The 14,163-nt window shown below is 39.2% G+C and overlaps 1 protein-coding gene across 1 annotated transcript in view; it reads right to left on the reverse strand.

The window, feature by feature from the left end:
- Positions 1-745: 745 nt before the first annotated feature.
- Positions 746-14,163, reverse strand: part of ACADL (acyl-CoA dehydrogenase, long chain) — a gene marked incomplete at its 5' end in the record, with an annotated part of 14,918 nt that continues 1,500 nt past the window's right edge. Inside the window, 9 exons of the mRNA XM_010077068.1 lie at positions 746-925; positions 2,770-2,856; positions 5,589-5,716; positions 7,840-7,953; positions 9,178-9,279; positions 9,962-10,126; positions 11,408-11,474; positions 12,425-12,589; positions 13,040-13,177. Coding sequence (XP_010075370.1) covers positions 832-925; positions 2,770-2,856; positions 5,589-5,716; positions 7,840-7,953; positions 9,178-9,279; positions 9,962-10,126; positions 11,408-11,474; positions 12,425-12,589; positions 13,040-13,177 — 1,060 coding nt within the window. The remainder of the gene's footprint in view (positions 926-2,769; positions 2,857-5,588; positions 5,717-7,839; positions 7,954-9,177; positions 9,280-9,961; positions 10,127-11,407; positions 11,475-12,424; positions 12,590-13,039; positions 13,178-14,163) is intronic.

Below are 14,163 nucleotides of genomic sequence, written 5' to 3' on the forward strand. Positions count from 1 at the left end.
CGGGGCTGTGAGGGGAGCCGCTCCCTGCCTCGGGGGAAGGTGATTTATGCCCCCCAGGGTGCATAAATAACTGAAAAACCCCACCAAAAATCTGTGTTAGCATTTTTATTGGGGATAAGCACGTGGAACTATTTGAAAATATTCACCAGCATCACGTTCTCTTCCTCGAAACTCCCCTCAGAGCCCTGAGGTGAACGTGGGCACAGGGGAAGTGTTGTCCCGGTTCTCCCCCCGGGCTTTGAAGTAACGCAGACAACCATGAGATCGCATACAAATGCTTTATTATGTTTATCTGAACAAAGTAATTAAAATAAGGCATTCTGGGTGAGGTGTAAACACGCCCAGTGGCACATTCCCTCCCCTGCAGTGGGGATTGCTGGGCAGCAGGAGCAGAAGTTTCAAGTTATACTTTGACACAGTGATATTTATTAAGTGGAAATATACATTCAAAGTTATATTAACACTATATTATCTCTTTGGAGATTGGATTCTGAAACATGAGGGCTGGATTCAATATAACAGCATCGTCTGAAAGATGGAGATAGCCCTAGTGTTCCAGACACAAGATTGCCTTTCACCACCAGAGCTTCTGGAACCCCGAGAATTACCCTCTGCTGTCCAAAGATATTTAAATTGAAAGTTCATTAACTGTTAGATGTCCCACATATAAGCACACTGTTATTACTAACACTTTTTTTTTTTTAAAGTGTCACTTCCTTGAAAGAATACGATACACCACAGTTATTTTACTTAAATGCTGGTGCCTGATTTTATGCCATAAATTACTATAAAAGGATCCTGTAATACTCTCCAAAGGAGTACGCATCTTTCCTACTTGTCACTGACAATGTCTCTAGCAATAAGTTCCTTCATTATTTCATTGGTACCACCATAGATTGGCTGAACACGGGCATCCACAAAAGCTCTGAGGAGAGAAAAGGAGAAAAAAAAAAAACAAGACAAGGAATTATTAAAAACAACTTGTCAGAATGGACACAAAAAAGAAAAAGATATCAAGTTTTATCTTTGATGATCCCTCTTTTCAAAGTATGCTATTCCCATTGTTAAAGAGGTTCACATTTTCAAAGAGGTTTCAACTACCTAAAAAATGTCACCTCTCCAAGGTACTGTGCCAAACTAGGAATTTGGTCAGTAACTCTTACCTCTTTACAATGTAAACAAACAAACAAACAAAAAGGTCTCTACTATCCCCTCTAATTAAACAAAAATAAAATAAAGCTCTATAAAACCAGACTCCTACCACTTCCCCCCCCCCAATTCTTGTTCCCTCCTTTCCTCATATCACCTGAGCATTAAGTCAACTCCAGACACCAAAGTTCCCATCCACCCACTGCACACATCCCGCAGAACAGCATGCCTGCATGAACTGCAAGACCCAGATTGCCTGTTGTTGCGAAAAACAACTCCTGCAGAGCCAAACTGATAGTTATCACAGTAATTTGCTCTAATGCCCTGGCCTGTCTGATCCTGTCAAGAGGACTGCTAACGGTGCTGTCAGTTCTCTTTGACATGGGACTCAAACACCTTGGGAGGAAAAGAAAGTGCCAACTGGTTTCACATCAGCTGGCTACAGCCTTTACTGACACCAGCTCCACTTGGGCCAGCAGCCGAAAAGCTGCATGCAGCCAAACCATTTCCATTCCCATGCTGGAACCAGTCCCAGTATGTGCACAGCTGGTGACAGCACACAGGACAATGACAGTGAAACACACATGTTGCTGAACCACAAGGATAATAAAACCCTGCATGGACAACTATTGCACACACAGGTAAGCAGGGGATCGAGGACACCCTGAACAGGGCTTGCTGGCCTTCCTATTTAGTAAGATAGGGCGCAGAACACTCAAAAGTTGCAGTCATTCAAAACATGCAGGAATAAGTTATTTTAAAGCAACATTTTGTGCTCTTAGTGCATTTAGAATAAAAAAAATTCAAAACCTAGTCAGTTAAAAAAATTAGTTTTAATTACCTGCTTGTAACAACTGCACAGCAGTCCTGTTTTTCCTATTTCTACTACCAGATTACCGCCTTCTTTTGAAAAAAAAAAAAAAACACAAAAAGACAAAAAAAAAAAAAAACACCACAAACAAAAAAACACACAAAACCCCAAAAAAACAAAAGCTCTACTTATATTAGTGTGGCAAGCAGCCTGTACACAAAAGGAAACAAATCTTCACAGGTAATAGACAAGGAAATATAATAAAAACTTCATAAACATCCTTAAATTCATAAAGCAAGCAAAAAATTTGGAATGGCAAATTCCTCTCTACATATACATCTCTTAACTTTTTTGTTTAAAAAGTTGTAAAAATCTGAAAGTAGCCAGTCATGCTCTTGATTAGGCAATTTGTTATTTAGTGGTATTGCAAAAGATTTAGGCTGACCAACATGTTTTCTTTCCTTCATATGTACGCATTCAATTTCAGATAAAACATACAAACTAGCTCCCCTCATTTTTATTTTTACATTGCATCTCTAGTTTTTCAATTAACATTTTCTTCTGGAAAAGCAATCTGTGTTTTGTGAAAAATACAGTAATTGCTCAACAGCTTATTAATTACTTGGAGAACCAAACCAAAGCCTTCCTGCAGACATCTGTACAGTGGATAGCCTTTCAATAAACACAGTGGGAAAAGGAACAGTAAATCAGTACTAACACAAAACAACTGACAAGGAGATGTAAAGGAAGCGCCTCATTTTACTTTGCTGGTAATCTTTCATCATTCAGGTCTGAAATGTTACACTTACTTTGCAATTGGATACTCCCACATGTACCCCCATCCTCCATGCAGTTGCACGCACTGAGTAGCTATGCTGTTTTGGAGATCAGACATCCTTAAATAGGTAAAAAAGAAATTTGTTTTTTAGAAAGAAGTTATGCTGTGAGATGTTACTAGAGATACAGATAAGTTAGCAAGACAAAAATATAACCAAATTTTTTACCCTACACAACTGATCTTAAATGATGGCCATTAAAATACTTTATCTTGCGAGGGGCTTTTTTTCTTCCTGAAGGACTGGTAAGAAATTAGTACATTGAACTAAACATTATTTAAGATTTGTTCCCCTTATAGAAGAGCTGTCGGAGAAGGAAAGCCTTCAAAACAGACAAGCTTGTTTACCTTTCTCCCAGGCCAAGAAATTTCTTTTGTCAAGCAGATTGATATAGCCCCTTTTTTTATCAAATCCCTCAGCTGTGTCATAAAAATTAACAGCATCTCAGGCTTCCCCCACACACACTAGCAACACACCAGGATGCCCTTTGAATATAACCATCACCTGGGGATAATTTATTTTCCTCAATAGATTTTACAGTTTTCAATTCTAAAAAATACTGCAATTCTTTAACACAACTGCCCGCTGAAAAATATTCAATTATTTAATGATCTTAAAAAAAAAATATCTTTAAAAGCAGGGGGTTTTTTTGTGAAACTTCCCTCTAGAACATGAACTGTAAATAGTGTGTTATCTGTCATGTCCTGTATCTCAGCTTTTGCAAAGCTACATACTTGATGTTAGTTCAAGCACGTGATGAAAATTAGATTAAATACCCCATATGATTTTAACTGCACTGAGAGTTCAAACTAAAGCTGAAAGACATGAAAACCACCTTTTAAACACACAACATTTTGAGAGTGGCAACAGAAGTAAAGAAAATGATGATTCAAGTCAACTGCTTCTTGTAGAATAATGTAACAGTCCTTTACTCCAAACCACCCCCCCCGGCCCTGTCCAGTTAAATCCTTACAGTTTATTATACCAACTTTAGATCTGCAATGGTGAGTTACCACAACTCACTTTCCTAACTATATTTTCAAATTATTTAGCTACATAATACAACTTGTCACCACATAAAGAAGACCTACATACCCTTCATCAGATATCAGAAAGAAGATGCACAAACTAAATTTTAAAATTCTTCAAAGCTCAAGTCGTTGACTGTACAAAAGGTCTGAAGCAAAATTAACTGGACATAGACTCCTGAAACAGTAGGGAATAAAACAATTCTACAGTCAAGCATTTTCTAGACCATCTAAGATAGTTTTATAGAAGGGAGCAACAGGGACTCCACTAAGGAAAGGGGAAATCCACAACAAAGTGTGGCACTAACATCTGGAAGGGTGGGGGAATTTCCAATGCTCTGCATTGGGAAATGTGTTGAGAAGTAACATCTGAGCTGGCACTAGTTATCTCCTCCTCCTCAAAACTGAATGCCTCTGCTTATGTACCAGGTACTTCTAGGTAATCAGTGCTAGGAAGAGCACCCAATCAAAACTCCTTTCATTGTAAATATTCTCTCTGGATTCTGTATTCTCTGCTCATTTCCTATATACTTATTTTTAAAAGTCTAGAATCTGTAAACCTGTGCATCTTCCATAAAATTATTTGTTCATGCCTGGTGACATGAACATCCCATCTTTTCTCTCCCATCTTTGCAAGCAAAATAGAACTATGCAAATTCATGTGCCATTATCTTAGATGCTTTGCTCTCTGGTTAAACCTAAGTTAACAGATAACACCACCAAGTACGGGAAGAGGGAGGAGTAGTTCTGGCCAATAAAGGACAGAACTGTTTAATCTCAGTTACAGCAACAGCTGTAGCCAGCTAATTCCTCCCAAAACCAGATAACTTCAAAACCTGGCTGGGCCAAACAGCTATTGCTATGAATATTAACTAAAAAGTATCATAAGTAGAGCCACCAAATTGGTCAGGGGGCTCGAGCACCTCCCCTATGAGGACAGGCTGAAAGAATTGGGGTTGTTCAGCCTGGAGAAAAGAAGGCTTCGAGGAGACTTAACAGCAGCCTTCCAGTGCCTGAAGAGGGCTACAGGAGAGATGGGGAGTCACTCTTTATCAGGGAGTGTAGTGAGAGGACAAGGGGTAATGGGTATAAGCTGAAAGAGGGGAGATTTAGACTAGACATTAGGAAGAAATTCTTCACTGTGACGGTGTTGAGACACTGGAACAGGTTGCCCAGAGAAGCTGTGGATGTCCCATCCCTGGAGGGGTTCAAGGCCAGGCTGGATGAGGCTTTGAGCAACCTGGGCTAGTGGAGGGTGTCCCTGCCCATGGCAGGGGGGTTGGAACTTGATGATCTTTAAGGTCCCTTCCAACCCAAACCATTCTATGATTCTATGATATAAGCTTCAAATAAATCTGTGCTTTTAAAAAAACCCAAACACCCCCTCATAAAAAAAAAAAAGCACAACCACCCCCCAACAACAATTTGCTACAGTAAAATGTAAATGTTTTTCTAAATACCAACTAAACACTCACATTTACTTGAAGCTAAAGTTGAGTCCTGATATTATTAATGGAAACCTATTTTAAAAGCATGCTATTACTTTGAAATTGATCTGTTCAACCAACACTGTTTCTCAATGTAAAAGTTTTTGAGTACATGATTAAAGTTAAAACTAGTGGTCTCTATTAGAGGCTGACAATGTTATTTTTAATCAGACAGTAATTTTATCTTTTCATTAGATCTGAACAGTTTGGTGTTTTTATTATTAGACTCCTGTAAAGATCATGCAAGTAACGCTTCCAAATTACTTTAACCACATACCAATACTTGGCCATGGAAGCCGTGGGGGAGTCCAGACGTTTATCTGCATGCAGCTGCAAACAGTTGTCCATAAAAGCTCGTCCCACACAAGTCTGTGTTTTAATTTCTGCCAACTTGTGTTGTACTGTCTTATTTTGCAAATGGATGGAGGAGGCAGAGAAAAGAAAGAGCAGAAATAGTACAGTTTTTAAGTGATATTTAAATCAGAAAATGAAGCATTTTCTAAAAGGATGTGTGCTAGAAATCCATTTCAAACATCTTTGGCTCTATATATCAGAAGGCAACTTTCTTTCCATACAATTCTGTCTTTACCAACTCAAAACATGACCTTACAAGAAAAACCCCAAGAGCCTGAAAACCAATTCCTAGAGAGTGCAGAGCAGGAAGCACCGAGTCCTCTGTCACTGTCAGCTCCCCCTTGTGGGGGAATGCCCTCTCACTCTGTAGAGCCACTAAATTCCCCAGTTGTTAACATTTCATCATCTATCACACGCATTTTTCTATGTATCAGTTCTTCAGAGTTTAAATCATATGCAAAGAGACACAAGCAAAACCAAAGGAAATTTTAGGAAGTTTTCCAACATCAAGTTCTGTCACATTGGAAAAGTTTCTAGACAGAACAGATGAAATTCATTGCTAAGGTTATATAAAACGAGACCAGGCAAGCATCTGACTGTCTTCTTGTAATTTTGGTAGGGAGGGGACAAATCCACCATCCAGGAGAAGCTTTTTTGGATCTTACAGTTTTAAAATTGTATATAAAAAGTGTTCCTGCTTTTCTTGACAATAAATAATTGATCAGTCTACTATTATTACAAAGAAAAGTTTTGATTGCAAACACTGTACTGTGGCACAACTAAATGAATTAGGCAAGGCAGACCTCTAATTAGAAAGGATTTTTGATTATGTGTACATTCTAGTCATTAGCAACAAAAAGCAAACTGAAAAGGTATGCAAGAATGGGTTATTTTGGCAAAATTAATATACTTTATGAAGTTTACTGGCCAACTGGTGGTTGGCAGTGGATTAGCCGGAAAAAAAATAAATTATGTTGGCAGTCTCTGCACAGTGAACTGCTACAATTAGGAAGCATCCCTTACCTACATGAAAAAAAAAAGATAAAATGTACTTCTTTTGTTAAAGCTGCACACTGCACATACTATCCATCTAGAATTATGGATTTCTGAATGTTAACTTTAACAACAGATGAAGATCATAATTTCCTGAAAGATATCTCATATTCCAGCCTCTAAAGTGCCTGATTCTGCTGCTATTCACAACAACTAAAGATTTGATTCTGACAAATGAAGTCTCCAGACTTTGAAATGGATTTTTAAAAAAATTATTTTAAAAGTACCTTAAAAAAAAAAAACCAAAAAGGTGCCCAACATCCTCTAACCCATATGACTCACTTCTATCCTGTAAACCAAACATGCAGGAGCTTGGTCTGCTTCAGCTGTAACAGTAACGTGGTGTTCAGGAAAACCATAACATTGCAATACTGCAGAAAGCAACATCTGTTTTATGACTGCAACTGAAGAGCGTAGGCATAAACCTCTCAAAACACACTTAGCTACCACTGCCAGGAGTGAGGTATGCTCTCAGAGAACGACCCAACAGTTTTATATGCAGCCACTTAAAGACCCAGCTAGCTGCTAGCCGAGCAATCTCATTACAACACCCATAAAGCTGAATACAAACACCTCTGCAGGCATTCAGGCAGCAAGGTCACTGCTTGGGAGCCCCCACCAGCATCAGCCTCAAAGTTCATTTTTCTGCAATGCATTATGTGTGGAGGAACTCAGTCTGCAGTCTGTAGGAGGATTTCAGGCAGATATAGAAATATACGCAGGTGTAACAGACCCTGTGATTAGGACCTCTGACAGTAAAACGCAAGCCTGAGAGCAACAAGATAATTTTTCTTCAGCAGTAGCAAAAAGCCAGTACAGTTTCTGCCTGCATACGTCACCAAAAGCAGCATTGCTGGGAGGTATCAATTGAATCATAAAATACACCACATATACATATATACAAACATATATACATTAAGGCTTTTGTGGTGTTGAGATTTTTTTTTTTCAAAAATGAACGATGGGCATGGAGGCAAACAGCCACAGTCCAATGGTGAAACCTGTGCAAATAGTTGTTTGAAAACAGCCCAGCGATATTCACCTGCTCACTATTCCACATATACAGATGTAAAGCAAGTGCACACTGAAATCTTCATTCAAGTGTCTCAGTTCAAACTCACCTGCAAGTGTGCAATCGTCTTCCCAAAAGCTTTTCGTTGCTTCACATAGTTCCTTGTTTCTTCAAACATGAATTCACAGCTGGCAAGAGCCATATCAGCAATTAGCAGTCTTTCCTTTTGAAACACAAATTACGGAATCCAGTTGAATTAGTCCTACATTTCTCACTATCACATGCACATATCTACACGCACAATTGGGAAAAAAGATGTTTAGGGAGGGGGACAAAAGTCACACCAGGTATCAAACCAGACACACTGCATTACTGAAATCAATGAGCGGGACAAATTACTTGGTACCTGAAGCTCACTTTTAAGTCTTTTCCAGGGTCATGTTCTATCACAATGACCCAAAAAATAGCAACAAATCAACCAAAGGCCTCTTACTGACTGAAAAATTCACATCAAATTCTGTTTCAATTATTGGTTTTCATTGCTCAGTGTAAACAACACCATATTTAACAATTTCAATAGCACACCTCTAGAAAAACAAAGCCTCCAAAAAAAAGCTATTTTTTTCTTCCTCATAACGTGCTGAAAAACAGAAACTAAGTACAGAACAATTACTTCTAGCACCATTGAAATCTGATGCATCAGGTTGAACCTGTTCATGAGTGCATCTATTTCTTTAGAGCAGTAAAGATTTCCTTTGATCAGGTTTCATATTTACTCACAGTATAAAATTAAATAAACATGATCCCTACCAAGATGAGGCAAGCACAAATTCATAGTTTTGACACAGTACAGTCACGTTTTGAAAAACCACATTGCCTCTTTGTCCTCTCAAATAATCCCCAAACTTCATAAACTTAAATTGTTAACTGTTATTTCTACTAGCAAGGTATTTTGGCAACTAAGCAATTCCTTTACTTTGCTATATGGACAATGAAAGAGTTCCTTGCATCTTTAATATGCTTCTACTTGTAGAAGAGCTAGAACAGCAGTGCTTGCTTGTTTCTTTAAAGAGAATGCCAAATGCATCAGAGACCTCCAAGCTGTATTTAATTTACTAAGTAAAGTGGTTCCATGCTAGAAGTATAGAAGAAAAACATAGCATGTTCTTTTAAATACACTATCCTAAGCTCAGGTTCTTCAATAGCTGGGTTGTTATCTGGTTTTGAGCTGGCAGGATATAAACGTGTTTACCAATGCCTAAAGAATTGCAGTCTTAGCACTAGAAATGGTCCTTCAGTTAAAGAGCAGCAGTATCAACACAGTGTTGATTCTGAGCCCAAGGTGGCTCCCCATGATACGGAGTCTTCAAGACTAAAGCAGATCCTTGCAATGACAACAACTGTCTCTGTATTCTTCCTACAGAGAGCACTCACACATTCCTCTTACCTGAGGGAGCTCTGCCATCAGATAATAGAAGCCTTTGTTCTCTTTTCCAAGCAAGGCACTGGCTGGCAACCGCACATCTTCGAAAAACAGCTCTGCTGTGTCCTAAGAGGATTTTAAATGCAACAGTTTATAGCCTGACATTCTTATGTCTTCATTCCACTTCTTTTGCCCCATTTGTTTTTCTTGCTATTGTACACTTTAACTTGAAATCATAGAACCACTCAGGTAGGAAGGGTCCTCTAGAGCTCATCTAGTTTATCTCCTACCTAAAGCAGCTCCAGCAAAGCAAGCAGCTGAGGGCCTCACATCCAGTTATGCTTTCCAAAGCTCCAAAGATGAAGGCTCACAACCTCTTTGGGCCCCTGTTCCAGTATCAGATCACTTTCATGTGGATTTTTTTTTCTTAATATCTACATAGAATTTTCCTTAATGTAACCTCTGTCCTTTGCAACTCTCCCTTTCACTGTGCTCCCCTGAGAAGAATCTGGCTCCGCTACCTCTACAGCCACCCATTAGGTAAACACACCAATAAGATCCTGTCTATCCAGGCTTCTTCAGAGTCAACAAATCCAGCTTCCTCAGCCTCTCCTTCCACATCACATGCTTCAGACTTCTACAGGCAAACTAAGCACACTTACTTTGCATATACACCATTTGCACTCTAATCCCTAAGAACAAGAATAGCACCACAGTCACGTTTTATATTTATTTAGCTAATGCCAGGCATCAAGTGGTTCTAGACTTCTTCCAAGTCTATTATGTGTTAGGGGTTGTATGAACTCACTTGAGCTTTCAGGCCAATTTTGTGCAGCTTGCGTCCTTTGATGAAACCTTTCATTCCATTTTCCACCAGAAAAAGGCTGATCCCATGAGCAGGAGATGTGGCCTCCCGGTTTGTAACCGCGACCACGATCACTACATCGCTCATCCAACCATTAGTGATGAATACCTGTAAAAAAATGCAACTGGGAATATAGCAATGAGCCAGGCAGATAGAAGTTAGAAGAGATCATCACACAGCAGAAAGAAAAATTGCATTGACACTTTCACAGGTGAACTGAAAGGCAAGGTTTAAGAGTCCAGAAGAATTTTAAGTTTTAAACTCTATGAATTAGGTGTTTTGGAACCAGGTCTATTAAAGTAGGAATTAGTTTCAGTATTGTGCGTGTCAGAAGTGTGAAGTTAAAGAACACATAGATCTGTTTCTTTTGTCTGTCCCACAGTAAAGAAGGAATATGGTATCAAATGTAGATATTAAATAGGCAAAGAGGTTCTCTTTTCTAGAAATCAAATTAGCAAGGTATAACATGCAAAACTATCAATGGCTTCTTGTCACAACTGCTTACTAAAATCCTGTAGAATGACTCATGAACCTGCCAACGTGATCCATCTTAACTCCAGCAAAAGGAATGAGCTATCTGTCCTGCTTGCCTTCAACTGTGCAGCACAAGCAAGTTTCCTTTTGAATACTTGTACATACACATTTCCTTGCACACATTCTCACTACTTGACATTCTGATAAGGCCAGAAGTCTCTATCAGTACCATGTGATCAGCAGGAGTACAAAAGGAGGAGGGGAGAAAGAGGATTAAGACTTTTCATAGAATTAAAAAAAAAAAAGTTGAACCCACACTTCCATTTGAACACTATTTCTGCCTTCTTGCTTTTTTATGATGGCAATGAAAGAAGAGGTTAATGCTCCAAGCTTTGCAACAGCTTGACAACACATACAGACTATCTGACATGATTGGGTTTTTTTCTTCTAGCATGACCAGCAGGCTCCTAAATAAAGATTCCACAGCTTGCTTGTGGCAACACAGGTTTTCACTCAGACCACAGAAGGTTTTACAGTGGCAATATATATATATTTAGTTGTTTAACCCCAGTACTAAAAAAACAGTTGTGGTCCTGCTTATACTATGCAGGATTTTTTTCCCCCCTTTTCTTACCAGTTTAAGGGAAAACAGGCTTTTGACAGGGTTACTTAAAAGCTACAAAAAGAACCTACTCAAGCCATAAACTGGTCCATAAATTGCCAGCAACAGAAATATCTTAAGTCCTACAAAGAAAAAGTAACTCGGGAAAAAAAACCCCATAACACAACCCACAAAAAAACCCACAGAAGTGAAAGGACTATGGGGAGATACTAACAGTGGTGTACATCCTTCACTGTCTAAATGGATTCAGTTCCCAAATTCTGTATAAGTGATATATATGTCTGTTCACTTACCTTACTCCCATTAAGAATCCAGTCACTTCCATCTTTTTTTGCATAGGTTCGTATTCCCTGCAAGTCACTAAAATAAAATTCAAAAGGTCCTTCAAGAAACCATCCCAGAAGCTGCAATTTTTATCTTGAATTCTACCCAGTATAAAATAAGGAAGATTTTACACCATCCACGCACAGGCTCAGTGAAAACACATACAAGGACAGTGAAACACAGTGAAACAGCTTCAAGAGAAACACAGAAACCACAAGCATACTGTGGAAAGGGATGATAAACCTATCCACTTGCACAAGAGCACAAAGTCCCATTTTAATCTATCTGCTTGTGGAAGGTGGTGTAATACAAGCGCTGACACCAAGGGGTCAGCATCCCCTCACGTCAACATGCCTCAGATGACAAACACCAGACAAACCCACATCCTCTAAGCAGGCTCAACGCTGATCAGAAGGCTTTGGAAAAAGCCACTGGCAACATCTACCATTTGGAGAAGCATGATACCAACAGGTTTTGCTCTGCACCTGTCCCTCTCTGTTTTGGAAACTGGCCAGATCAGCTGTGTCTAGTGCAAGCAAGTGCTGTCTGCCCTTCAATAATGACAGGCAAGGAGGGACATTTCTCTGTTTGAAAGGATTCAGAGGAAAGAAAATAAGGTATTCTGTTCCACAACAAAAGCTATTAGCCCTCTTTACCAAGGTATGCAATTTTCTCCTGACTACATTTTGTATTAAAAGTACACTCACTTGAAAAGCAAGCTTGTAACTATAAACTCACACTATAAAAGCAAAAACAAAGCATACTTGCCCACAGTGGGACGATAGGGAAACAGATTCTGAGCAAATATATTGAAATGACAACACTGTAATAATCTGTAAGTAACAGGTTCTTTGAGGTCCTACCTAATCTAGGATATTGTCTAGTCACTGAAATGACCATATAACCAGAAGGCTCAGAATTTTTTTCACTGACAAACCAACAGACAGCACATAATGTTAAGACCATTGTTTTAATGTTTAGCTCACCTTCCAGCCCCAGGTTCTGTCATGGCGATAGCTCCAATACACTTGCCTGCAACCATTTCAGGGATGAAGCGTTTAATCTGCTCTTCAGAGCCATAGTTTGCAATGTAGGGCATGACTATATCTGAATGAAGGCTGAATCCTGGGCCCGAACAGTTAACATACATCCTTGGGGAGTGGGGGGGAAAAAAAAAAAAAGCTCAGAAAAAAGTACTACAAAGATTTAAACACTGAACTTCAGACCCTTACAACATAGACGCAACAATGAAGAAAGCCCCACCACACGGAAGTCTCAGACAATCCGAGCTTGTGGCACTTGTAATGTTATTTATAGAATGTACTTTCACAGCCACATGGGTATATAACCTACCAGACTAACATAAATCCTTTCCCCAGCCACAAACTCCTAAAAGTGGAGCACAATGACATTTGTTACTTAAACAATCTGGAATACTTAAAACAGGAAGGATTCACATATCTCTAAACCATCCTTTCCATGAGAAAGACAACACCATTTTCTGTAAGCAAACATATTCCATAATGAAGGCATCTTAAGGAAAAAAAATACAGTCTTTTGATAATATCATTGATATTCTTCCTGAAGCATCTAGCACTTACTGCTCCTCCCAGACCACAGCTGAAGAGAGAATATCCGCTCCGATGCCTCCATGTTTTTCAGCAATAGCAACACCCAGCAAACCCTGCCGTCCAGCCTTTTCCCAAAGCTCCCTGCTCACCTGGCCGTCCTTCTCCCATCTGCAAAATGAACACAAGAACAAAATCATGCATTAAATCCCCCATGTGCTACTGTTTATTTGCCATGGCTACTGCTTCACGCTAGAAAACCCACAGCCAGGTTTCACTGCATAGGAAGAGACTTTCAGTCTCGCCAATACCCAATGTGTAGGTTACACAGAAAACTATATTTCGCAGCTAAAAAGTGATGGCTTAATAATAGGTTTTCTGTTCTTCAAGTGCAGAGATGCCACTGGCATTACAGGGGCACCAACTGAACCACAAATTTGAACTCCTGCTTCCAACATACAACCTGGCATCTCTTTAAGACTTGTTATGAACGGCAGTGTTGTCTATTGGTCCAAGTACCGGACCGGTATTCAGGAGATTTAGCCACAACCATCTGGATAATTACAAGTAGGTCATTATCTTCCTGACATTCCATTTTCCCCATGTACAAAACAAGTACAACACATCAGTATCTTTTGGGAAAGATTTCAACTCCACCAACGAGAATGGTTTTATAAGAACCAAGCATTAACACATTAGTTACTTTTATATCAAAATTGGTCCCTATGCACTTATTACAAGTCAGTACTGTATCTTGGTAAATTACTGCTTTAAGGTGGTTTCAAGTTTGTAAATAGATAGTTGAGGCTTATCTGCTGACAGTTTTCAAACTTTAAGACCACAAGCATCACTTATTTCCTTGGAAAAATTGTGCCCCTTTATGTAGTTTTCCAACTCAATAGAAAGTTAGATAACCATCAATGACCCTTTTTTTTAAAAAAAACCCCACAATTTTAATTTACATGGTGGACTGATTATACCAGAGACACTCCTCTCACACACCTGTGCGCAGCAGAGCTATACAATAGCACTTTATCCGCAGTTAATTCAGTATCTTATCCTACATATTTAAGCTAATTCCCAGAACTTTTGCTCCTACACTAGAAATATTAAACAAATTTCTCTCATGACTATCTTTGCTTCCCCCCCCCCCCCCA

Source organism: Pterocles gutturalis, unplaced genomic scaffold (genome assembly GCF_000699245.1).
Source record: "Pterocles gutturalis isolate BGI_N339 unplaced genomic scaffold, ASM69924v1 scaffold19823, whole genome shotgun sequence".
Classification (NCBI taxonomy): domain Eukaryota; kingdom Metazoa; phylum Chordata; class Aves; order Pterocliformes; family Pteroclidae; genus Pterocles; species Pterocles gutturalis.